Source organism: Prionailurus bengalensis, chromosome F2 (assembly GCF_016509475.1).
Source record: "Prionailurus bengalensis isolate Pbe53 chromosome F2, Fcat_Pben_1.1_paternal_pri, whole genome shotgun sequence".
NCBI lineage: Eukaryota > Metazoa > Chordata > Mammalia > Carnivora > Felidae > Prionailurus > Prionailurus bengalensis.
In genome coordinates this window covers 8,171,069-8,198,307 of record NC_057353.1, presented here as the reverse complement: position 1 = coordinate 8,198,307, position 27,239 = coordinate 8,171,069, and the positions used below count along the sequence as shown (strand labels likewise).

Sequence of the window (27,239 nt, the reverse complement as noted above, 5' to 3'; positions counted from 1 at the left end):
AAGCATCCAACTTCAGCTCAGGTCCTCATCTCACAGTTCCTGAGTTTGAGCCCTGCGTCGGGCTCTGTGCTGACAGCTCGGAGCCCGGAGCCTGCTCCAGATTCTGTGTCTCCCTCTCTCTCTGCCCTTCCCCTGCTCGTGCTCTCTTTCTCTCTCAGAAATAATAAACGAATAAACTTAAAACACACACACACACACACACACACACACACACACCCCTAAGAACAAACGGGGTGCCTGGCTCAGTCAGCTAAGCGACCAACTTTGCCCCAGGTCGTGATCTCACGGTTTGAGCTTGATCTCCCTCTGTGCACAGCTCAGAGCCTGGAGCCTGCTTCGGATTCTGTGTCTCCCTCTCTCTCTCTCTCTGCCCCTTCCCTGCTCACGCTCTGTCTCTCGGTCTCTCAGAAGTAAACAAAGCATTTTTTAAATTTTTTAAAAAAAGATTTAGGAATTGGTTGTGGAATGGTAACGTCTGTAACAGTACTGAACTGTATACTTAAAAATAGTTACGATGGTAAATTTTATGTATGTGCCTTTTGCCACACACATAAAATTATTAGCAACTCTATTTAAACGATGAATTTTTCACAAGGCTTTTACCCCCCTTTCAAAGAGTTTAAGTCAAAAGTAACACTTTGTATTTTTCAATGCCCCACTCTCCTCTCTTCTAAACTTCAGTTTCTCCCACCACCTGGGCACATGCTAGAATATGTTCTCTAAAGTCAGTGTGAATATTTAGCACGTGGCCAGTGGACGCCCATGAACAGGGAAGGGTGAGAAATGGGCAGGAAGCTTTAGTGTATCTAGAATTGCAGCGCAACAGAGGTTTTCCGCATCTCAGAAGGACCAATGTGCCTGAGCTCCAGGTGACAATTTCAGCATAGCTTTGGGCCGCTCAGGGCAACACTGGGCCGTGAGCAGGTCTACTCGGCCGGGTGCGCCCCGCTTCCGCTGCTACCTCGCCCTTGACTTCCCACTAGCACAGCCCCTTGTCAATTTCAAATGGCACTTGTGATCGCCACCATCGCAAAGCTGGCGCCGTGGTTACCGTTCTACTGAAACATTATTTTAGAGAGAGGCAGAGGCAGAGCGTGAGCAGGGGAGGGGCAGAGAGAGAGAGGGAGACACAGAATCGGAAGCAGGCTCCAGGCTGTCGGCACAGAGCCCCACACGGGGCTCGAACCCACAGACCGCGAGATCGTGACCTGAGCTGAAGTCGGCCGCTTTACCCGACTGAGCCACCCAGGCGCCCCAACTCAAGACAGTTTTAAGAAGATACAAGAGGACTATCATAAGGTCTTCCCCTCCGAGCGATAGCTTCCCAGACTACCAGACCTCACTCTTATCTCTTGGGGGCAAATGGCGTGTAGTTTGATCCCTTCCTCTTGGCTTCACAGCTGAACACAAGGAGGTCGGAACCAAATGCCATACTGTCCCTTCACACGCAGGGTTACTGTTTCAGAGCAGATGAGTACTCCCTGCTTAAGCTCCCTCTGCTTTCCCCTCAAGTATGCAATTCCTTTGCCAAAAAATATTCACGGGAAAGTCGAACTGGATTATTTATAGTTTGAATTTCTGATTGAAAGTGGGGGAAAATCCACTAAAACATAGCTTCCCGTGGCCATAGTCAAATACAGGTAAGAAAAGTAGAGGGCACAGAACCATGTTTTATAGGAAACATGTCAGGTATATAATCTCGTGCTTCATTTCAGCAACTGAGAAGATAGTTGTTTGCCCATTTTACTGATGAGGAAACCGAGGAGATCAAATTAATTTCTAAATAGCTCATCAGCAAGCGAGTCCAGGCCTCTGGGATGCCAGAGTGCCTGGCTTCTTCACTACATTGAATGACTTTGGGCAAGTTGCTTATCTGAGTCTAGAGTCCTTGCTTATCCAATGGCGACAATAATTCCGATCTCGCGGACTTATTGTAATGAGTCGAGAGATAATCGATCACGTGCCCAGAGGGGGCCAGTGGACACCATGTCACTCGGACATTCCTTCCTCTCCTCCGTCCTTCTGCCTCCTTGTGCTCACTTCGATCATCTCCCCCCCATTCAGAGTCATAGTAAATACAGGGAGGAAAGGGCGTTCAGATGGCCAGGGGGAGAAGGCAGGTCCCTGGGTCCCTAGGGAGCCAGCGGGGTTGGAGAAGTCACGTTTGCGAGAGTGTGGAGGAGGGCAGGGACAGCTTCCTTTTAGAGAAGCTATGGCTTCTGAGACGGAAGAGAATTGAAAATGAGAAGATAATGCTGGAACCATTTGGGGAAAGCTCTTTTGGAGCAGAAGATATTTACATGATCTTAATCTCCTCACAGATTATTCATTAATTACGAAAGGGAGTTGAAAACTAATATTTACAATGGAGATATCTGGTGCACTTCATCAAAACCAAACAGACCATCAGCAATGATGGAATCAACTAATATCCTGTGCCTCCTGGTAGATGCCCTGAGGACACAGCATCGCTTAGTACTTGGATACTATTTATGCACGAAGGCATCGTGGGAGCCAAATCATGAAAACATCCAAATGAGGGACAGTCTACAAAACAAATGACCCAGGTTCTATAAAATGTCAGTGTCAAAACGGATGAAGGGCCAAGAGACTGTTCCAGATCAAAGGATAGCGAAGACATGTCAACTAAATGCAAATATATAATCCTAGGGAGCTCAAGGGCATTACTGGGACCAGCTAGAGAAATCCTGGACTCTATGAGATAATCATATGCATCAGCGTTAGATTTCCTGAACGTGGCCAATGTATCATGTCAGATCACAGCCCTGCTCTCAGGAGACACATGTTTTAGTATTTAGGAGTGCAAAGTCATCATATCTGCAACTCACTCACAAGTGGTTCAACAACAACAACGAAAATAAAACGTGTATGTATATGTGTGTGTATCTATAAAAAAAGATCAAGCAAACATAGCAAACTACTAACTAGTAAACTCAGGTGAAGGGTTTGCAATGTTTCTTATACTATTCCTGCCCCTATTCTGTGTCTATTAAGAAATAAATACAAATACCTCAGGGAAATAAAGTAGGTGGCTTTTTTTTTTTTTAATGAGCAGATAACAGTTTGATGATTCCTTAAAAAGTTAGTAATGGAATTGCCACATGGCCCAGCAGTTTCACTCCTAAAAGAACGTATGTACCCAAGAGAAATGAGACCATTGGTCTATACAATCTGTACATGAATGTTCATAGCAGCATTATTCACAATAGCCAAAATGTAGAAACAACCCGAATATCCATCAACAGATACACAGATAAACAAATTGTCCTATATCCATACAATAGAATTGGGCGCCTGGGTGGCTCAGTCGGTTAAGCGTCCGACTCTCGATTTTGGCTCACGTCACAATCTCACTGTTTGTGAAATCAAGCCCCATGTCGTCGCACTCTGCTCTGTCAGCTTGGGATTCTCTGTCTCCCTCTCTTTCTGCCCCTCCTCCGCCCGCACACAAGCACATACTCTCTCTCAAAATAAACAAACTTTCAAAAAAGGGAGAATACTGGGGTGACTGGGTAGCTTAGTCAGTTAAGTGTTCGACGTCAGCTCAGGTCACCATCTCACAATTGGTGAGTTTGAGCCCCGGGTCAGGCCCTGTGCTCACAGCTCAGAGCCTGGGACCTGCTTCGGATTCATTGTCTTCCTCTCTCTGCCCTTCCCCTGCTCGTGCTCTCTCTCTCTCTCTCTCTCTCTCTGTCTCAAAAGCAAACATTAAAAAAAAATTTTTTTTTAAAAAGAGGGATTATTATTCACCCATAAAAAGGATAAAATTCTGACAAATGCTATAATGTGGCTGAACCTTGAGGACATTATGTTAAGTGATGGAAGCCAGTCACAGAAGGGCAAATATTGTACAATTCCACTTCCATGAGGTACCTAGACTAGTCAGATTCATAGAGACAGAGTAGAATGGTGGTCGCAAGTGTCTGGGGGCAGGAGAAATGGGGAATGACTACTAATGGGTACAGCGCTTCCTTTTAGGGTGGTGAAAATATTTTGGAACTCGATAGAGGAGGTGGTTGCACATCGAAGTGAATGTAGTAAATGTCACTGGACATTGTTCACTTTAAGATGATTGATTTTATGTTACACAGATTTTTACCTCCATAAAAAAGAGAAGAGCAGAAGAGAAAGGGGGAATTTGATATTATGACTTGAGCCACAGAGTAGGAGTAAGAAGAGGCCACATCTGCAGCCAGCACTCACACCCAGGAATCTGATGACTGGGATGGAAATGGCATGTCCAACATGAACTACTGACTGGTTCTGAAATATGACAACCAAGATGGAGAATTATAATTTACCCGAATTCCATAGTATGTGCACAGACTTCCAGTGCAGTAAGAATTCATCATATGCTGGGTCAGTGTCTACTATATTTATTAATTGTTTTTCACTTTTTAAAATTTATTTTTGATTTTAATTTACAACCAAATTAGTTAGCATATAGGGCAACAATGGTTTCAGGAGTAGATTCCTTAGTGCCCCTTACCCACTTAGCCCCTCCCCCCTCCCACAACCCCTCCCGTAACCCTCTGTTTGTTCTCCATATTTAAGAGTCTCTTCTGTTTTGTCCCCCTCCCTGTTTTTATATCATTTTCGCTTCCCTTCCCTTATGTTCACCTATTCTGTGTCTTAAAGTCCTCATATGAGTGAAGTCATATGGTATTTGTCTTTCTCTAATTTCACGTAGCATAATACCCTCCAGTTCCATCCACGAAGTTGCAACGTCTGCCATATTTAAAACATGCTTCAACTAAAGCAGCGCCAGCAGGATTTCATAGGCAATACTCTGATCCCAGGGGCCAAGATTTTAGAGGAGAAACCTCTCCCCCTCACAGACCCCTGGGTGGGCAAGTGAAATGTCTATATAGCTACAGCAGGCTGAAAGAGTCTCTAGTTTCTGCCCGGCTGGGACTGCACAGTATTAAAAGCTGCTACCCCTTTTTCTCTCTAGAAATCATAGCTGCTTTCACTCACAGAAAGCTGGCACAGAAATAAGTGACCCAATAAGATGTGTGTGACCTCACATGTTATCCTTAACAAGAGTAACTGCGTTTTCAGTTAGAACCTTGAGGGGAACATGAACTTTTTTTAAAAAAAGGTCTTAAAAATTCTATCACAAAAGAGAAAGCAATTCACATTCAATGTAAAAACTTTAGAGAAGACAGACGGGGGTGGGGGAAAAAATCCCCTGGAGAAGCCACTGCTATAATTTTGATGTAATTCTTGTCAGCCTGAGAAGGCAGGAGTTAACGGTAAGGAATGATTCATTAATGGTGGCGCTTTGAACATCTTTAGAAACTTCCTTGGTGAGAAACTGAAGTAAGTGTGATGTGTCCTATTACGGCCACTAGTAAGGATGATCCTAACCCTGAAGGTAATTTTTCCTGTCCTGCACTTAAGACATGTGTCCTGAGAATCCAGTCATGAGAGAATCATGAACGAGTAGAACAATCAGGAGAATGACCCACTGCCCTCTTCCTTACGAAGGTTTATTCCAAAATTTTTGTCAATGTTTAGTTTTGAGAGACAGAGCACTAGCGGGGGAGGGGCAGAGAGAGAGGCAGACACAGCATCCGACGCAGGCTCCAGGCTCTGAGCCATCAGCACAGAGCCTGATGCGGGGCTCGAACTCGTGAACTGCGGGATCATGACCTGAGCCGAAGTCGGACGCCTAACCGACTGAGCCACCCAAGTGCCCTTAAACATTTATTCTAAAAGAGAGTTACTGAGGTGGGGGTGGGTGGCAGTGAAATAGACAAAAGGGAGTAGGAGGTACAAACCTCCAGTTATGAATATTGTAATAATGCCGTATGGCGACAGGTGGTTGACTAAACTTCTCATGGTGGGCAGAGCAGAACACAGAGAATTGCTGAATCGCTTATTTTCGTGCACCAGAAACGAATATAATGTTGACTGTCAACCGTAATTCAACTAAAATTTAAAAATATATATTAAACATTTTTTAAAAAAGAAGAGAGAGAATTACAAGGAAGAGAGTCGAAACGGATTTGCAGGCCAGTTCTTGTTGCCAGGTGGGCAGAGCCAAACAAAAGCAAGGATGCTTCCGGCGCGGTTCAGTGTTTGGCTGAGAAAATGCATCAAAATTAGCTTGGGCCCTTATTTCCCGGGTTGCCTCCCCCAGAGGCGCAACTCACCCATCCAGACTTCCCCGAACTGCCCGGCACCGAGCCTTTTCACCAACTTGATGGACTCCCGTGGGATCTCCCAGGCGTCTTTGTCCCATGGCTTCTGCGGTTTGGGACTAATACACGCCTTCTCCAGTCTTCTGCACAAGCCATCTGACTGCTCTGATTTGAAAGAACACAAATTCAAAGAGGTTAAGCAACGTCCCACTTTGTATCTCACCGGCATCTAAGAAGAAATTTCGACTGCTAGCGTGATTGCTTTCGGACTGACGTAGTCTACGGACCTAAAATGTCGTGCGGGTATCTTTTGTGTCCTCGTGACTTTTGAAATTCTTACATGAGAGACCATTTGAAACGCGCCTTGACTTTATCGATTAGTACGGTTTGCAAACCTCCAGTGTACGTTGCCTCAGAGTGGGTTGCAGAAATAAACAGTACCCACGGCCGCCCACCACAACCGACTTCAATCACACAGGGAATGAACCCGGAGGCCGCCCATGGGTTTGGCTTAACAGGGCTGAGAACCAGCACTGGAGACAGAGGACCACTGACTTGCCACTTCTAAATATTTTCTTGTCATTGTCCTTTGTTTTCCTTCACCCAGCATGCGCATTACCTTATTACCTTTACCAGATATACACACGTGTCTACAAAGACACGTATCTGTGAACCTGCATTCCGATTCCAAATATTTAAAGATGTGTTGTAAAAATATGCACTACGTGGAAAAAAATATTCATTTTGCTCTTCACCATTCTGGGACATTAACTGCGAAACGGCATGGACAAGGTGGGAAGGGCCAGGATGATTATTCCCTAGGATCAAATCTGACTTTAAATGCGGATTTAATTATAGATGAATTTAGAATCAATTATAGAGTATGATCCTCCAACTTCTTCCAAGAGATGTACGATGTAGAAGAATTTTAGTGTAAAAAAGTGTCTGAAACCCTGCATCTCATAATCATCTGTTTTGCCTTGTCTGACCGTCGGCTTTTACTTACTTTGGTAATGCTTAATCATGTCACTGATACAAGGGAAAGTGATTCGTGGAGAGATGTAATAACCCCCATTGTCCAGACTTCTAATTTTGTAGTGCTTAATAACATCACCATGCACAGGGTCATAATCTCTGACAGAAAGAGAGAAGCTTCCTGTGAGGGAAAAACACAAGTAAAGATCATGCTTATATTTTAGAAGATCTGCCTTATGCAACACTATAGTACGCATTTTGCCATAAAATATGCAAAATGTAAATTAAGTATGGATAGAGTGCATAATTTTTAAAGTCCTATAAATAAGTCCGCTTGACACATGAGGCTAGTATTTTGTTTGCTATGAAACCTACCAACACGCCCTTTTCCTTCCTCGCAATAGGTTTTTATGATTTCGCTGAATTAAAAAGTTACTTTGATTTTCTTTCTCTGAAGATTTCAAGATTTACTCTAAATAATAACGTAAGAGGCCCAGCAAACATAAAGTGTGGTAAGAAATGGCCATAATTGGGCTGCTTCCTATGTTACTTTTCGTAGTAAAACTAATCATTTGAGTCATTTGTTACCAAACTATAAAACTTTCACTACCAGAACATAATATATCTTTCTTTAAAAAAAAATAAGAATTCCAGACTAGTTTCTAAGAATGATCTGTTCAGTAGTGATTTATCGGAGGATTTAAACCACTTCCTACCTTTTAATGTTTCACTTTCTCTGATAAGAAAAGCCCCAGCACTGTTCCCGGGCGCAAGAAGCTGCCTTTCGGCGTCTTTCCTGGTTATGTCCTTGAAAAACCACCTGAGAAGACATTGTGACATTTCATAGGTATTATGCTCCAGGGAAGGAAAAAGAAGCAATCGGGGGCGGGGGGGGGGGGGGGGGGTGCTGTGTGGCTCAGTCGGTTAAGCGTCTGACTCTCAATTTCAGCTCAGGTCACAGTCTCGCGAGTTTGTGAGTTCAAGCCCTGACCGTGGGGAGCCTGCTTGGAATTCCCTCTCTCTCCCTCTCTCTCTCTGCCCCTCCTGCACATGCTCTCTCTCTCAAAATAAAGTTAAAAACTTAAAAGAAAAAGATAAGGAATAAACATGACGGCCAATGTAACAAACAAATCACCCAAGATGACAACGTGTAAAGGACTCACTCTTCCGTTTCCAAGGTGTTGACTTTGGCTACGTAGTTGCTGGGGATGAAACCTTCTCTCTTCGTTGAAAGGGATTTAGCTTTCCACCATTCTCCATGTCTGGAATGGAAACACATCGAGAAGTGTTCGTGTCCAGTGAGTCAAGAACTGCACTTGTCTTAAGGTGTTTGTTTTGGGGGGCAAGGGAGAGTGAGATGATCCCTGGAACCCCAGAATCCAGTGGGAAATTCACTCATTTTGCTGAAATACAAATATGTTTAGAGATGAAGGCAGGGGCAAACAGTCTCACAACTGGGTCACCGTGCTCAGTGCTGGGCAAACAAGAGTTGGTAGAAATGGCTCCCATCGGGCAGAAGCAACATTTGTGGCTTCCACCCGGGACATCTAAGAAATGCTTTAGGACCCTTACAGAGCAGGAGTCAAGGGACTAATGAACCATAGTTCCTAGGTTATAAACTCCTTTGTTAAAATATGGAAACGCTAATTTCCATAGACAGATGCCATGGAAAGAAAGAAATAGAAAACCATAAAATAGGGGCGCCCGGGTGGCTCAGTTCGTTGAGCGTCTGACTTTGTTCGACTCAGGTCATGATCTTGCCGTGCGTGGGTTCGAGCCCCACGTCGGGCTCCGCGCTGGCAGTGTAGAGCCTGCTCGAGATTCTGTCTCTTTCCCTTTCTCTGCCCCTCCACCTCCTCCTTTTCTCTCTCAAAATAAGATATATATTCTCTCTCAAAAATATATATATTCAGGGCACCTGGGTGGCTCAGTGGGTTAAGCATCCGACTTCGGCTCAGGTCACGATCCCACAGTACGTGGGTTCCAGCCCCGCATTGGGCTCTGTGCTGACAGCTCGGAGCCTGGAGCTGCTTCGGATTCTGTGTCTCCCTCTCTCTCTGCCCCTCCCCTGCTTGCACTCTGTCTCTCTCAAAAATAAATAAACATTTAAAAAAAAAAAAAAGGAAAGGAAAACCATAAAAATAAGTGATTCTAAGCAGGCAGCCTCGTCCCCATGTTCTTGGCCTCCGCACGGAGGCACGGAGGAGGCTGGGGCCAGGGAAGGAGGCAGAATGGATGGGTCCCCACGAGCCTCAACTATGATCGGCTTCCAATTCCCGCACGCAGTCGGGCTCCGTGCCCACAAGACGTGAACGACAACCACAGTGACACCGCGCTGCTGCCTGTGGTACGCCCATGCCGTATTTACACGCACGTTAATTCTCACATCACCCCCAAGACCGAGGTACCGCCACTCCCATTTCGTAAGTGAAGAAACCAAGAGCTGAAGCGGCCTGTCGAGATCACACAGTCGTCACGAGGCAGAGCCGGGATTGCAACCAGTAAGTGACAGCTGGTTGGTGGGCCAAGGGGACAACGTATGCCAGATCAGCTGGAAATACCTAGGAGATCCATATCCTCAGTTCCGAGCCCCTGGGGTCTGAGTCACGGGTCTGTGAGTCAGCACAGAGAGGTCAAGGACATGATGATGCCTAAGTGTCTTCCCACGAGGGCTACAACTGCCGAGCAGGGGCGTTTCCAAAACACTGCTTCAACAGTGTCCTTAGAACTCAAACCAAGCTGGACCCATAAACCCAGGCTGGATTTGGGCAACATCACTAAACAAACATGGCATTAGAATAACGTGCCAGTTCCACGCAGACCCAAAGTTGTTAAGGTGACACAGATGGATAAAGAAAGAAACCAGCGTCTGGATTCAAAGGGACACCTGGAGAGTGTTCACAGCCGCACATAAGAGGAAAGTTCCTGTGGCCTTCCTCCTTCCATTCCCAAAGCCCTGCTGGCGAGCAAGGAGGCGGGAAGCCAAATGAGGGGTCGGGCCTCGGTGGCCTAAGGGACAGCAGGCACAGCGTGCGAGGGCGTACTCACTCCTCCAGGACTTTCATCTTCTCTCCTTTCTTGAACGACAGGTCGTCTGGATGGATGCCATCGTAGGGGTACAAGGCTACCACAATGTCTCCTTGCTCCTCTGGATCTAAAACCAAAGACCGGGAAGGAAGACATTCAAGAATCAATCAGTGGAAACATTCTAGTGAGTCCCTGTCAGGCACAAAGGAGTCCTGCCCCGTGGGACGCACAGCCCACATGCTCTACGGTAAGCAACGTATTATACGCACCAGATACATTATCGGTCATCGCCAATCGTACAGGCCCGCGACTATAATTAATTCCAACTCTGTACTTAAGAAATTATTCAGCCGCGTTCATGGCGGCATGATGCACAAAAACTAAAAGGAGGAAACAATCCAAACGTTCAGTGACGAAACGAATGGATAAACAAAATGTGGTGAGTGCGTACCACAGAATATTACTCAGCCTTAAAACGGAGGACAATTCTGGGGCGCCCGCGTGGCTCAGGTGGTTGTGTCTGACTCTTGATTTCAGCTCAGGTCACGATCTCAAGGTTCGTGAGTTTGAGCCCCGCGTCGGGTTCTGTGCTGACAGTGTGGGGCCTGCTTGGGGTTCCCTCTCTCCTCCCCTCTCTCTCTCTGGCCCTCCTCCCCCTCCCGCACTCTCTCCCTCAAAATGAAACGCTTTTTTTAATGGAAGAAAATTCTGACACAAGCTACAGCATGGATGAACCCTGAAGACGTCATGAGAAGTGAACGAAGTCAGACACGAAAGGACAAACACTTTACGATCCCATTTATTTGAGGTACCTAGAGCAGTCAGATTCAGAGGGACAGAAAGTAGAATGGGGGCTGTCGGGGGCAGAGGGGAGTAGGGGAAGGGAGCTAGTGTGTGATCTGGACAGGGTTTCAGTCTGGGGAGACGAAGAAGTTCTGGACACGGACGGTGGTGACGGCTGCACAATCACGCGAACGTACTTATCCACTAAACTGTAGGCTTAAAAATGGCCACCGTGAGGGGCGCCTGGGTGGCTCAGTCGGTTAAGCGTCCGACTTCAGCTCAGGTCACGATCTCGCGGTCCGTGAGTTTGAGCCCCGCGTCGGGCTCTGTGCTGATGGCTCAGAGCCTGGAGCCTGCTTCCGATTCTGTGTCTCCCTCTCTCTCTGCCCCTCCCCCGTCCATGCTCTGTCTCTGTCTCAAAAATAAACAAAAAATGTTAAAAAAAAAAAAAATTAAAAAAAAAATGGCCACCGTGATAACTTTTATGTTGCGTGTGTTTTTCTACAACAAAAACAAAGAAAAACACTCAAGCTGACTACCTTGCAGAGCCTGCAACAGTGAAGAAAAGAAGCCGTGTTGCTATGAAGACGTACCTTTGGTTTGAAACCTCTGTCCTGGTAAAAGCTGAGATTCTGGAACCTAGGAGAGAACATTTGTTAGGAAGAGGATTCCGACGTTTAGCTTTTCTTTCTCCCGCGTTCACGTTGTACGTTCGCTCGTGCTTCTGACGGTAGCACGTGAGGTTTAGGACTTGCAATTTAGTAAGGCGGAGGGAAGAGGAGAACAGAGAAAAACTTCTGCATAGCTGCGTCCTGACGTACACAGCTCGGTGCAAGGACTCTCCCCTCACAGTCTCTCCAGCTCTCCACAGACTCTCCATCACGGTCGCTTGCCTGCGATGGCAGGAAGCGACCAGGGCTCGAAGCAGGGGCTGCTAGATGCTAACCCGATCATCATTCTCCCTCTTATTTGGTAACAGGACCCTAATACTGTGTGCGATGGCAATTTGCCCAGCCAAGTGGCTATGCTTCTGACTGACATTCTATGCAGATGGTGGGGGGGGGGGGGGGGGGGGGGGGGGGGGGGGGGGGGGGGGGGGGGGGGGGGCGGGGAAGGGGGTCTGTAAGCAAACTGGTTGCGGGGGTGCTTTGGGCCGGCTCCCCCTCTCCCTTGCGTTCTTTCTGCCTAGAAACAGGTGGAGGCTGGAGTCTCAGCTTGGAAATCAGACACCAGGGAGAGCAGAGCAGAAGATGGTGGGGCGGGGGGGGGGGGGGGGGGGGTAGGGAGCCGGGGTCCCTGCTGGCTTTGTGGGATTGCCACTCTGGCCAGGACTGCTGATCTCCGCGTTTCCCAGACTGGTGTAGAAAACTGGTCAGGGGTCTGTCCCTAGGAGCTGAGAATGGGTCCTAACAGATCCAGGCTTTCCTAAGGCTGACCCTGGTTCTGTCATGGGGACGGCTGGCATCTTTTGTTATTTCTGCTGGGGGGTGAATTATCAGGGGCTGTGGGACAAAAGCCACCTCAATTGCTTTTTAAATCAAATCCCTTTTTCTCTCAGTGACCACGGAGAGGATGGTAAGACCTCCGGGGCCCCTTTTAAGGAAAGTACTGTCGGAGGCCTAGACCCGCAAATCATGCCACTTTTCTCTTTGATTAAAGTGACTTAATGGAATGGGACTGAAACGGCGTGCACTGAAATTTAAATTTCGGACGAAAGCTAGCCCGTAAAATCTCCAATTAGGAGGTTGGGGGCGGGCTGTAGAGGAGAGAGGACACAGTAGATTTCCTGGTAGCAGAAAATCATGGGTCCATACTATCCTTGAAGACTTATTTTAAGAAGTTCTAGACTGATTTTTTAATCACTGGATTTGCATAATTACGACGCGTGATCAATTATAAATGATGTAGAGGAAATAATTACAAGATGAGAGACTAAATCACTTTGAAAGCAGCAAGCTGATTTTCAAGTATCAATGAGTCCTTAATTTACAAAGGTTTCAGTAGCCTTTTCATAAGAGCAAAACACATATACGGTGCAGTCGCCTTAACTCTTTCTCTTTAGAGGGTCTCTTCCTCGGGGTGTTGTTGAATTCCATCACTTCTGCCTGTCTCATCACGGCTCCTCTGTCATCAAAACAAGGCGTGCATTTTTGGCACATCTGGCTGCAGCTGGGAGTGTTATCTATGGCCATGGGATAAGGCCAAGCTAACAGCCTTGTGAGACAAAGGCATCTGTGACCACAGAGGGCACAGACTAAAATGCAGAATCCATGACAGAGGTGCAAGGTTGCAACCATTTTTTTACTACTTCTGCTTTCCAACTCAACGTTTCACCTGCTTTACATTAAATAAGAGGAAACATGGTAAGTTCATACTATTTGCCCTTGTGCTTTCTGAATAAAGGGCATCTTCGATCATCAGTTCAGAAGAAAACTTGGGTTTAAAGCGTGAAAAATGCATTGCATGTGATACCAGAAAAAGCCAGATTCTTTCTCTGAGACCTCCCCCCCCCTCACCGCCCCTATTTTCTCCATCTTTTTTTTTTTAATTTTTTTACTTTTTAAAATTTACATCCAAATCAGTTAGCATATAGTGTGTCTGAGATCTTTTAAGTCTCTAATAAGAAAACTACTTGTGACTCCCAATTCTCTCAATCGTTTCATTTCCTATTAATCATGTTTATATAATACGATTCTACATCTATGCTTGTTTATGTAATATTTTTAAATATAGTTACGTGTATTTATAATGATGAAATTATTAAAGCCATATCCTTATACACTTTGAGTTTCTATATAAGCGTAATGTTCACTTCTCTGTCTAGAATCATGTGCGGTAATTAATAGCGATAATATATTCACTCTTTATCTCCATTTATTTTTACGGAGGCCAACAGTGACGTCTCAATTTCAACAGTGGCAGGAGATTTTGACATACGTAACAATATGTAACTTTGCCTTGGCAACAATAACAGACTTCTGTAATGCCAAGGCGTTATGTTTAAAACAGGTCAGACTAGAGCCGCTATGGAAGTTCTTAATAAAAGCATTGGGGCTAATAAACTGCTTCCAGCTTAAATGCTTAGAAATTCCATTATATAGACAGATAGATCAACAGGTATAGATATCTATATGTATATCTATAGACCTATCTACCTACCTATACATATCTATATGTAGATGGAAAGGACAGTAGGCCTGAAATAAAGTTCATTTGAAGCACTAACTACCCAAAGCTCTGTTCCTCTTTTCCATCAAATCAGATACAGTATTAGGTCCTCCTTTGCCCAGCATTTCCCAACTGCATCGAATAGCATGTCACTCATAAAAGATACCTGTGCAAGGTCAGGGGGCAGAATTAGTTGTGTGTTTTTTTTTTAATCTTTTAATTCTCTACAAAAAGTCCTGACAGCTTCAGAATCGGCACTGTTTGGAATTAACTGAAGAATGACAAGATGTGGGATGAAATATGACACGCCGAAGGGCCTATTCGCACTTCTTCTAGCTTCTGGCTTGCATCCAGAATTTCCTTCTGCTTCCAGACCCCTGCACTAAGCTCACTATCTACCCTAAGTCATACAGGTCCAGATAGATGGGCAGGTTCATCTTTATGTATAAAGAGCTGGTCTTTGCACCAGTTTCATGAAAAGTGATTTTCTTTTCACAGGAGAAGGTGACCAACGGCCCCTTTTTTTCGGACAGGAAGGAGCCTGGTTATCTCTAAAATGTTTACAAACTCTTTAAAGGATTAAGTTACAAGGCATATCGAATGTTGTTGGAGGCCCAAGTAACGGATTTGATTTTCTGCACGCACAGGTTACGGATTCGGTGTTTAAATTACGCAGCCATGCTTTGATCCTGCTGTGGGAACGCTCCCCTGAGACTATCTACTTACTGGCCTTTGCTGTTTATTGGACGTTGGATCTCTCACATAAATAGTTCGGTCAGTATTACGTACTGGTTGAGGCTTCAAATCTACTCCATCGCCATTCAGATTGTCTTTCCTTTTTGATTTTATACATCCCATATTTCCTGTTGGAATATAAAAGCAATGATAGGGTTTTACCATTCTAGAACTGGCGTCAAGCTCCCAAACATCTCCATTGACAGAGGCTAGAAAGAGTATATTTTTATGCTTTATTATAGATAACGAACTCAAATGTGCTTCACATACCCATTTGCTGGTTCATTCATTCATTCATTCAACAGCTATTGCTCGAGCAGCATTTTTACGTCAGCAAGACCTCATTCCCGCTCTAGAGACGCTCGTAGTCTTGCGGCGGGGACGCGTGAATCAAAGCTACAGTACAACGGGACGAGTCCATGACAGAGGATGCAACTAACTAGGACCTAGGGCAGGGCACCTAACTCAGGCAGGTGGAGAAAGAGGGAGTCAGCGGGAAACATCCTGAAGGAAATGCTCCGTGAGTCAGAATGGGGGCCACACGGCAGAGCCAGTAAAGGGATTGCAGGAAGAAAGAACTTCAATGCAAACTACTGACCCCGAGACAACATGGCCCCTTTGGGGCACTAGTTCATCTCACCCCTTCGGGGAAGAGGTTCAAGCTGATCCCTTCAGAAAACTAGTTCTACAATGAGAAAGCGTTTCGCCAAGGAGCAGGTAGGGAAGGCCACGGGCTGGGATGCAAAGGGAGGCACACCTTGGGTGCAACGTCGGGGAGTTGTTGGGCTTACTTTGTCATTTCACAAGGACATAACGTGCAAGGCAAAGTCAGGGGCTTGGGGCCTCAAAGGCAAGCATGAAGAAGACCTAGAAGGCAGAGAGCCTGGGGGCAACTGAATGTGGCTTCGGGCCTGGGAAAATGGCGGGGGGGGGCCTTCACCAAGACCGGAAATGCAAGAGGAGAGATGATGCCTGGAGGAACATCCAAATGATCAGATCCAGTAGGCTTCCCAGGAAGATAGGTGAGTGTGGAAACCAGGCGAGACGGCGGAGCTAGAGGCCCGAATGATGGTATCAGCAAGGCCTGACTGCGTACTACTTTGGAGGAAGAACCACAGACAGAAGGGGTTGTGCCTGACCAGAGCACGAGGACATAACCATGCTTCCGAATGCTGAACTCTTCTACTCGTTTATCTGGTTAATACTGGGATATATAGAGCACCACACAAAGCACTCTGGGGACTAAAGAGAGGATTCTGAAAACCATAATCAGAGACGCATTCTGCCTACAGCATAGCCTCATGGTCCGATCTATACATTAAAAAACAATCTGTTAGGAGCTCCGTCAGAAGGCCCCATAGAGCAGTGGGTCCCAAACCTAAACGAACACCAGGATCGTCAAACTCAAGAGACCAGATTCCCGGGACACGTTCCAGGAAATTCCACTGGGGCCAGTGGAGGAGGGTACCCAGCGGGGGAGGGGGGTGCATCTGTGGAATTCGGAAGCACTGCCATTTTGGGGACCACTGCCTACAACAGCAGAGGAGGGGGAGATGATTCAGAGCTTGGGGGAGAGGTGCTGGGAATCGGGAAATAACTCCCAGAGGAAGAACTGTTCCAAGAAGTCTCAAGATCTCTGGATTATCACCCACACGGCACGTGGCCACAGCTGATCTCTGCACCTTGTCCCGCCGGCTCCCAGTTGGCCCGCACCCCCTCAACTTGTTTATCATCGCACTAGTGAGATACGAAGCCTCTAAAGGCTCAGTCACACCTCTTTCTGAAACTAGCAAGCACAGTTCCCAAAATAAAGGGGAAGCAAGTATTTCTTTGATTCAAAACAGCACCCCCCCCTTTTTTTTATATGCTCAAGTTTCTGAAATGGAGAAGGGTTTTGAAGTGGATCTGTAAATGAGCGAGATGGGTTTTAGGGTAAACAGGCAAGTTCTTTTTTCACCAGTCCCAACCCCCACCCCCTCCAAAATGCTGTTTTCACTGATCGTCCATTAAAACAAGGGAATGTGGTCCTGGAGAAGGCCTCTCAGCACCCACCGCTGAGCACACGGGCAACACCAAGGGGAGGCCCTGGAGGGTCCCCCCAACCCCCCCGCCCAGCTCCCCCTCGCAAAGACCGCACCCCTCCCCAACCCTCCGGGCTGCAGGTGTTCCTGAGACCCGCCTGGCTGCCCCACTCCAGCAGGTGCTCTGTATCTTGGTGTCTGTTTCTCCCTCTGTGTGTGTGTGTGTGTCTCTCTCTCTCTCTCCCTCTTTCCCTCTGCATCTCTGTCTCTCTCTCTCTCCCACCGTCTCCAGAGCTAACCCCAATGCTACCTGCCCAGCCTGGTCGTCACTAAGGACCCTACTGAAAAGATCCCCCGTCTACCCATTCCACTGCTCAGGCTTTACACTCTTCTCTTTTCTAATTGTGACCGACATCCCATTACATATTGATTAACTTGTGGTCAGCGCCCACCAGACTCGAGGCTGCTGGGGAAGCTCCCAGCCTGTTTCTTCCCAGGAGTATTCCCAGCGGCTACGCAGTGCCTGTGCGGGGCAGGTGCTCAGGGAACACGCCCCCGAGAATGACCGGGTGGGGCGGCTCTGGCTGTGTACATGCTCATCATCCCGACCCTCTTGCAAAAGGTGAACAAGAGAAAGGAGAGGAAACCCACCTCTGTCGGTTTCAGAGGCAGGTATCTCTAGAACGGACTTGTAGTTTGCAAGAAATACAGAGGTTAGAGGAACGAAATGATCAGGCAAGTCCACAGCCAGGTCCAAATCCATGTCTGGACACACTGAAGAGTGCACAGGGTAGGGGGCTGGGGACGAGGCGGTTACACATTAAAAGACTAGAGACACATAATGGGTGAACCTTGCGTGGATCCTGGATGGGGGTGGGGACAGAGGAGGACACAGGGTGGGATAACCGGGGAAATCTGAATGTGTCTGAACATGATGTTAGGGAAATGCTAGGTTTCGTGGGTGATGAGATAATAGCTCTCTGATCGTGCGGCATGAGGCCGAGTCTTAGGAGACGCATACAGGTGTGCAGGGGAGGGTGGCTCATGGTGTCACAAGTTACAACGCTTTGCCCAGTACAAAGACAAGGGGGGGCGGGGAGGCAAATACGGCAAAACGTTCAAAAATCAGAGAACCCAGGTGAGGAAGTTTTCATTTTTTTTTTTTTCCTGTGGCTTTGTTAGATTCAAAATTAAAAGTTAGAGGAGGGGGAGAAAATAAGAGGATGTTACGAACAACTTTATGAAAAAGAAGTCATACAAAATGTTAGAAACCCCGGCAGAGAGAGAGAGAGACTCAGCAGGAACAAGGAGAGAGAAGGCAGCTGGTGTGGAGTGGAGGCGTCTGGGAGCCAGACCTCTCCTGGGTCTGGACAAAGAGGCGATGACGACTGCCCACGGGCAGTGGCCCCACGAAGGAAGAGGGAAGGATGGAAACAGAAAGCAGGTGGATGTGTAAACGGTGGCCACGGTTCACAGATGATCATCTCTTTATGTTCATTTCATAATTTCCCCTCCCCCCCGTCACCATGGATAACTGATAACACACAAGGGCTGTTGATGACAACGATTACGACACTGCTCCCCGTGGGGTTACCGTCCTCGGTGGCTCAGGCTGAGCTGGCCTCTGCCGACAGGGAGTTCTAGTTCATCACTGTCCAGTGAGAAAGCTCAGAGAGCTGCTTGTGGTTACACGGGGATGAACTCAGACCTGGTCCTGCAATTCCTCATGCTGTGGGAAGGTTCCAGAAAAGTAGAAAATCCAACGTGCCCCCAACAAAAACTAAGGTGGTTACACGTTTGCAAGTGATAGGAGCTACACTCTACCATGATGCACACTTCAGCATTTATTTCATTTATTTTTATCTGAGGGAGGCAGAACGGGAGTGGGGGGAGGGGAGGAGAGAGAGAGAGAGAGAATGAGATTGAGAATCCCAAGCAGTCTCTGCGCTCAGTGTGGAGCCCGACGCAGGGCTGGGTCCCACAACCCGGGGATCATGACCTGAGCTCAAAGCAAGTGTCAGGTGCTCAACCGACTGAGCCACCCAGGCGCCCCCACACTCTAGAATTTTTTTTTTTTTTTAATTTATAATTTTTTGAGCATCCCGTGGACTCCCTGAAGACACCCTATGGCGCAGGTATTACTGACCCCACTTTACAGAAGAGCACCCTGAGGCCCAGAGAGGCGGTTACGACCAGTCCAAAGCCACGGCACTGCTGAACCCTAGCGCTGGGCCTCGCACACAGGCTTAGCTGAAAGGTCCAGACAACGGTGGCTTTGAAACTTGTGTCTTACCTACTTCAGTAACGATGCCGAAGGAAGAGATCATTTGTACAGCCTGCTTCTCTTGCAGAAGGACTTGAAATGCTTTTCCCAAAACAGACAATGAGGAGTTTAATAAAACGAAAGCAGAAGAGCCAAGCCAAGGAAAAGAGGAAAATGGGGATGTGGTAACATGGCGGGCACCAGATTTGCTATCGCAGGTTTCCTGGCAGGAAGAACAGGGGTGCAGGGCGAGTGACGGCGCTTTCGCGAAGGCCAGAGGAAGTAGGGCAGGCCCGTCACAGGAGGGCAAGGCCCCCCACCCAGATGCCAAGGTTTCTTATGATTAACTTTATGTAAAGTGCTACGGATGACGTAGTTCGCAAGGCCTTCAATGTTTTAGCAGTAAGTGAAGACGCATTTCATACGTGGGGATTTTCGGTCAATAATGATAAAGACTGAGGGGCACCCGGGTGGCTCATTGGTCGGGCGTCCGACTTCAGCTCAGGTCATGATCTCACAGTTGGTGAGCTCGAGCCCCGTGTCGGGCTCTGTGCTCACAGCTCAGAGCCTGCTTCGGATCCTCTGTCTACCTGTCTCCCCGCCCCCCCCCCCCCCGCCCCTCCCCCACTCCCTCTTGCAAAAATAAACATCAAAAAAAAAATCATGACAATAACCAAGATTTGACATGCAAATACAGCCATGGGATCTTTATCACATAAGCTGGACTACACGGTCTAAAATAGACACAAACATCTGGGCAACTACTTGCTCACAAAGGGTCATCTGCCAACACGCCCAGGAAACGGGAGGTGGTTAACTTTTCTTTCCAGAAATTTCTTTCACTGGAACAAATATCCTTTCGGGTGGCTTATCCTCCTTTAAGGGCCTTAGAATACAAACATCCTTTGGGGTGGCTTATCCTCAGTTAAGGGCCTTAGAATACTAAAATCGTTTTTAAGAAAAGATTTAAGAAAAGACTGAGTCTTCATTTACTACCCTGCTGCCTCTGGTCAGATCAAATAATGCCTTACCGTTATCCATGCACTTGCTAAAAAAGCAACCGCCCGCTTAGAATTCTACTTCCGGGGACGGATTTCTTTTTCTCCCCCTCCAGCTTTACTGAAACATAATTGACATAGGACATGGTGTAATTTAAGGCATACGATGTTAATGATTTTGTACACCGTGTATCGTGAAATGATTCCCACAATAAGGTTAGTTAGCACCTCAATCACTTCACGGGGTTGTCAGGGGTTATTTTCATGGTAAGAACTTCAGAGGAACTGTTCTTGAGATACACAAGGTTGTTCACGTGAACGTTATGTATATCATATAGAGAGACGATCTATATGTCAGTAGGGGAGAGTTCATTAAGTTGGGATCAACTGACATATTCTGAGAGTAGGAGTTAAAAAGAGAGATTTGTAGAATTCAGGCATTCTTGACCATCGGTCATTACTGATTGAAAAAACACACAGAGACATGGGGACACACACGTATCCATATGGAAGCATATCCATCTATCCACAGAAAAAGAAGACAGACCCATCACCATGTTGGTTAGGTTCTGAAGTCCATTGTAAGGGGCAAGATCCTATACAGAAATTTTCTCTTCAACATTCCTAAAGAGGACGCCACAACTTATAAGATACTTTGGAGTGAGGACTGTAGCGTTGGACGGCTGAACTCAAATCCTGGGTCCACCAATTATTAGCTGTGTGATCTTGGGCGAGTTGCCAAACCTCTCTGTGCCTCGGGATCCTTCTGAAAACTGGAGATAATCTTACCTGGCTCATTGCGTTGTTATGATGCTCAAATGAATGAAGTCAGTCAATGTTTGTAAAGTGCTTGCAAGTATGCTGAAAACGGCACACTGAAAGAGCTATAGACGTGTTTGTTAAACACATAGATAAAGGAGATCTAAACGCTAGTTTCCCTCCAGCGCAGCAAGGGAAACACTGTCGCCGATGAGAAACAGAAGCACAGCCTCTACCCCACCCCGAAGAGGGAACGGTAGGAGCCCATCGCCACCTCGCCCTCGGGGTGGCACCCAGGCCACCTGGCCCATCCAAATGGCCATTTTCTTCCTTACTCCGTCCCTCCCCTCTTTGGGGTGGGTGCCTTCCATGCCGGGTCAACTCTGCCGTATGCTTGGGTATGGCATGATGAGCAGAATGTGAGTGCATATACATTACCCTGTGATTAAAGACGGGGAGAGAAGCTGGGGAGTGGAAGAGGTTCCTGAGTTTGCATTTAACATGCATTTTGGGTAATATCTTGGCCTCTGTCACAGATTTCCTAAGTTTAAAAGGTACTACGGTGGTGCCTGGGTGGCTCAGTCGGCGAAGCATCCGACTTCAGCTCAGGTCATGATCCTGCGGCTCGTGAGTTCGAGCCCTGCTCCGGACTCTGGACTCTCTCTTCCTCTCTCTCTCTCTCTGCCCCTCGCTCACTCATGCTCTCTCTCTCAAAAATAAATAACGTTTTAAAAATATATAAAAAAGTAAAGGTATTACACCCCATATATTATATTTCAACCTATATTTTTCAAGTCTGTACAAATCACTTCCCTGACTGCTACATAATCGTTTTGAAATCACTCATTTCTCATATTATCAGAGCCTAAAGATATATCAAGTAGGAAACTGGAAGCTATTTCCCCCTATGTAATCTGAATCCGTATTTTAACAGCAAGTTAAAATCCTAGATCTTAAAATTTAAAAACAAGGTTACTAGAATTTAACCCCCCCAGAACCTGCATTTCCAGCCTTTATAAAATGCTACAAAGAAACTGTGTTGGTACCCCATTTTGTTTTTATTATGATTTGTAAATTTTCTGTCTTCACTCCATCAGCCAAAAAGAAAGTAAATTGTCTTTTTTTTTTTTTTTTTTTAAACTCACCACTACTTCTCCCAACCGACTGCTTTAATTTGCATGGAGTTTTCCCAGCAACAAGCCAATCACTCATCCAAAAGCTCATCAGGAGCTCCAGAACCTTCTTCCGGTTACCGACCTCCTGTCTAACCTTGCAATATCCAGCATCATTCTGGAGTTACCAGACATGTGTATGTGGGAAGGGAGGAGCAGCGAAGAATATGCAATTACCTACTTTGTGCCTCGCATTGCCCCATGAGGAAAGCAAAGCCCAGAGGTGAACCTGTGCGAGGTTATCAAAGGTCTTAGGTACAAACGGAACTTGGTCCACCGGCTTCAAAGCCACACTTCTTGACCCACCCAAGGCTTTGCTGCCTCCCCATACTGTGAGTTTCATCTCTGAATTAGTGAGCTTAGAAAAACAAGAAAAAGGAAGCTCCAACGACATAGGGAGAATAATCCCCCCCCCCAAAAGTGACCTTCAACATTTAATAAAAAAGAAGGGGGGGGTCTGGGTGGCTCAGTCCGTTAAGCACGGCTCAAGTCATGACCTCACGGTTCACGAGTGGGAGCCCCCCATTGGGCTCTGCGGTGACAGCACAGAGCCTGCTTTGGGATTCTCTCTCTCTCTCTCTCTCTCTCTCTCTCTCTCTCCTGCTCGTGCTCTCTAGCTCTCAAAAATAGATAAACGTTAAAAAAACCAAAAATACCCCCAAACAGTGATCTTGAACTTCCAAAGTAGGCTGGGTTTGGTTCAAGGGTCATTCCCAGGAATTTATCCCTAAATAACGTCTTCCATGCCTCGTGCTTACATTCCAGAACCAGTTATTTAACTCAAGCCTTGCTTTGTCTGCCTAAACAGAAGCCTTCTTGACACCCTTTTATTGTCTTCCTTCTTAGCATACTTTCAAGAATGAGACTCCGGAGATGTTTTCAGAGAGGCAAGGTCGATGGAGGGGCTCCAACAACCTATCAGGGAGAAAGTGTCTCAGTGGTAGCCTCAGGACAACAGAGGAGGAGAAAGCTCCAGAACTAAACTCCATAATCAACTCCATCAGTTCCTACTTAAGTAGTTTTCTTTTGCCAACGTTCCTAAATTCCTTTCGAGAAAGATAGAATTGAAAAAGATGTAGCCGGACTCTCTTAGACCACTAAGATTTCTCTCCTCTGTAGGCTGTGGTAATCATTTTCAAATGTTCTCGGTATTTTCCCCTGGATGAAATCGCCCAGAAAACCATACTGACACGGTTAGTAAGCTGATAACCAGGGCCACCCGGGTCCAGACCCTGGTTTCGACCAGCCTCGAATACGAGGTCCTGAAGGTTGAGGGGCAATTAAGTCAATGTCGTTTTGGTATTGGGTAGTCCTGGCTCCTAGGTTTCCTCTGGGTTCCATAATCTAAGCAAATCCTTGACAACGCGGGTCACAGGACTGCTCTATGGTGTGGGTGTCACCTCTGGTCTGTGACTAAAGGTGGGATCCCCGTAGAAGGGAGCGGGGTGCTTTACAAAAAGGACTTCTTGAGTCATAAAATGTGACAGAGAGCCTGAAGGAGCATTAGATAGAGTAAGAATGGGATAGAAGCCCCATTCTAAATAAAAGGGGGCCACGCCCACCCACTTTTATTATTAAGGGCCAATTGGGAAAGGGGGGTGGGGCGGGAAGTTGCTTTAAGTACATTTAGTAGTTGTAGGTCTACACCCCAGATCCAACCTGGGGGAGACTGTACATCTGACAGAGGGTCTATCTCTCTTTTTGCTTACAGGATGAGGCACAACGGAAGGCCATCTGGAGGCTCCCCTCACTCAGAAGCCTTTTGAAGGGACAGGGGCTCTGGGAGATCCCGCCGTAATCCGTTCGCTCTGGAGGGGCTGTTCGGGTTAACGCTCCACACAGTCAGCAGTGCCCATCATATGGCAGCAGACACACAAAGGACGTGGAGAGAACCCGTGGCTTTTTTCCCTCCCCAAGTAGCACAACAGAAACCCTGTGCCTACGTAGGTACCACCTAAGAAGGGAGGAGGAGAAACCCGAAGAGCGAAACTCCCCTCTTAAAGAGGTGGCGACATGATGGAAAAAAGACTAAGCTGGGAAAACTTCAAACCCTGTTGGCAAACTTAAGGCTGTTTGCTGACCTCCTGTTATTCAGAGGGATGAGCAGCGAGGGCTGAAGACCGTGAAGCCTTCTTTCCTCTGTTTTTGCACGGCCGAGGTGCAGTGTGGCCATGCTGCAAGATGGCTGCCCACAGGAGGCAGGGCATTCTGGAATGCATTCGTGATGATGGTTTTAGAACCTTGAGAAGCTACTAGAAACCACCGAACTGTGTGTCTTAAAAGGGTGAATTTAGGGGCGCCTGGGTGGCACAGTCGGGTAAGCGTCCGACTTCAGCTCAGGTCACGATCTCGCGGTCCGTGAGTTCGAGCCCCGCGTCGGGCTCTGGGCTGACGGCTCGGAGCCTGGAGCCTGCTTCTGATTCTGTGTCTCCCTCTCTCTCTGCCCCTCCCCCGTTCATGCTCTGTCTCTCTCTGTCTCAAAAATAAATAAATGTTAAAAAAAAAAATTAAAAAATAAAATAAAATAAATAAATAAAAGGGTGAATTTATAGCATGTGAATTGTGTCGATAACGAATTAATTTCAAAATATGCTTCCTCGACGCCCCCCAGAGATGGATATAGGGCAGTACGGCTGGCTTCCCCTTCGTGCCATTTTATGTTTTTGTGATCGAAATCTGAGACATTTTAATTTACCTTGTCTTTGCCAATGTCTCCATCTGGTTTGAAAGCTTGTTTTTATTATATGCTGTAGGACGCAGAGCAGCAGGGAGATCCAGGTATTATGCAGTTAGCTACAACGTAAATGTGTAGCATCAACAACGGGAAGCCCATCCTGAAATATTCTGAAATAACGATGCATAAAAAGAGCAAGTCGGCTGCGTTTATCAGAACCTTAATAAACCAAAACAGTTTTAGTCGCCGCATTTATCAGAGTGAGTCCAGAAAAGATCATGAAAGAATTAGGTGAGGGTTCAAATACCTGAACATTTGGAATCTGGAGAAGTTCAAGGGTAATTTGACTCTGGCGGGAAGACCGCAGAAGATAATGACAGGTACAGGAAACTAGGAACTGGGAAGCAGAGTTGCTGGGTCCAGCCTTGACAGTCCTGTAATTACGGACAAAACCACTTTTCTTCTCTGGGCTCTAATTTCTTCACCATAAAATGAAACCATGTGGCTTGGCATGAGAGTCAATGATACTATTTTTAACTTGACAATACATATTAAAGTCTTTTAAAATGTGTGCGCTTCTTGGGGTGCCTGGGTGGCTCAGTCAGTTCAGTGTCCTACTTCAGCTCGGGTCATGATCTCGCGGTGCCTGAGTTCAAGCCCGGTGTCAGGCTCTTGTGCCGACAGCTCAGAGCCTGGAGCCTGCTTCGCATTCTGTCTCCGTTTCTCGGCCCCTCCCCTGCTCGTGCACTCTCTAATATAAATAAACACACACAAAAATGTGTGCACTTCTTAACATTCCATTCGGCAATACATTGTTTCTAAGAAAATAACTGGTCACTTACACAAAGCTCTGTAGAAAAGGATATTTTCTTTATAAAGAAAGGGGACTGTGTGTAAATACCACACGATCAGAAATATACTCGAAATACAAAACTATAGGTCACTCTCAAAGTTTATTACACCTATAGCCAGTTCTCTGAAAAATTACAAAATGATCAATTTACCAACATTTGTATATTTTAACTAGGTTTATGTAATTTTATACTAGAGGGATGGTTTTAACAGCTTAAGTTTACAACTGTGTATTATTAGTTGAAGTGGTTTTAATAGCTTAAGGGTATAACAATTGTTATTGAATGTAATTGTTTTAAAAGCTTTTGAAAGTTCCTATGATGCCTTTTAAGGAAAGTTCTATTTTTAAAAACAGGATTGTTTTTAAACAGTTCTATTTTTAAAAACAGGATCTTCTTAGGACTATATTAATATTAGTTGGTAATAAGTAGGTAATAAGTGGTTTAATTTTTTTTTTTTAAGCGGGGGGAGGGGGCAGAGGAAGAGAGAAAATCCCAAGCAGGTTCCAAGCTCAGTGCAGAGCCCGATGCTGGACTCGATCCCACAACTCTGGGATCATGACCTGAGCCAAAATCAAGAGTTGGGTGCTTCACCAGATATATATATTCTATATATATTCAAATATATACGTAATATGTAATAAGGTGGGCTTTATTACAGCATGCACAAAAATAAACTCAAAATGGATTAAAGACCTAAATGTAAGACTTGAAACCTACAAACTTCCAAACGAAAACAAAGGCAATCAACTCTTGGACATCAGCCTTAGCAACAGTTTTCTGTCTTTCCAGGCAAGGGAAACAAAAGCAAAAATAAACAATTGAAACTACAAAAAACTAAAAAGTTTTTGCACAGTGAAAGAGATCATCAATAAAATGAAAAGGCAGGGCACCTGGGTCACTCAGTCGGTAGAGCGCCCGACTTCGGCTCAGGTCATGATCTCAGAGTTCGTGAGTTCGAGCCCCACACGTTGGGCTCCGTGCTGACAGCTCAGAACCTGGAGCCTGTTTTAGATTCTGTGTCTCCCTCTCTCTCTGCCCCTCCCCTGTTTGTGCACTCACTCTCTCTCTCAAAATTAATATTAAAAACAGTTTTTTTTAGTAAAATGAAAAGGCAACTTATTGCATGGGAAAGGTATTTGCAAATGATATATCCAATGAGGGGTTAATATCCAATATGAAGAATATGAACATAAATATATTGATATAAAGAACTCCTACAACTCAAACAGTCTGATCAAAAAATGGGCTGGGGCTCTGAATAGGCATTTTTCCAAAGACATCCAGATGGCCAACAGACACATGAAAAGATGCTCAACATCACTCATCATCAGGGAAATGCAAATCAAAACCCCAATGAGACACAACCTTATACCAGTCAGAATGGCTAAAATAAAAAAAGACAAGAAAAGCAAGTGCTGGCAAGGATGTGGAAAAATAGGAACCCCGTGCACTGTGGGTGGGAATGTAAGTTTGTGACAGCCACTATGAAGAACAGTATGGGGTTTCCTCCAAAAAATCAAAAAGGGCGATAACCTATAATCCAGGAATTCCACTTCTGGATATTTACCTGCAGAAAATGAAAACACTAACTCAAAACTTTATATGCACCCCTATGTTTATTGCATCATTATTTATAATAGCTA

The 27,239-nt window shown here is 46.0% G+C and overlaps 1 protein-coding gene across 6 annotated transcripts in view; it reads right to left on the bottom strand.

Moving 5' to 3' along the window:
• LYN (LYN proto-oncogene, Src family tyrosine kinase) overlaps positions 1-27,239 on the bottom strand; it is a 126,301-nt gene that overhangs the window by 51,716 nt on the left and 47,346 nt on the right. For 2 of the 6 annotated variants that reach the window (XM_043601096.1, XM_043601101.1), the window contains exons 2-8: positions 14,847-14,983; positions 11,546-11,591; positions 10,191-10,296; positions 8,306-8,404; positions 7,859-7,962; positions 7,174-7,323; positions 6,180-6,332 (exon numbers count right to left, since the gene is read on the bottom strand). In XM_043601096.1, coding sequence (XP_043457031.1) covers positions 6,180-6,332; positions 7,174-7,323; positions 7,859-7,962; positions 8,306-8,404; positions 10,191-10,296; positions 11,546-11,591; positions 14,847-14,983 — 795 coding nt within the window. Of the gene's footprint in view, positions 1-6,179; positions 6,333-7,173; positions 7,324-7,858; positions 7,963-8,305; positions 8,405-10,190; positions 10,297-11,545; positions 11,592-14,846; positions 14,984-17,527; positions 17,655-27,239 lie in introns of those variants that run through there. The other 4 variants (XM_043601097.1, XM_043601102.1, XM_043601099.1 and 1 more) reach the window with 3 other exon arrangements.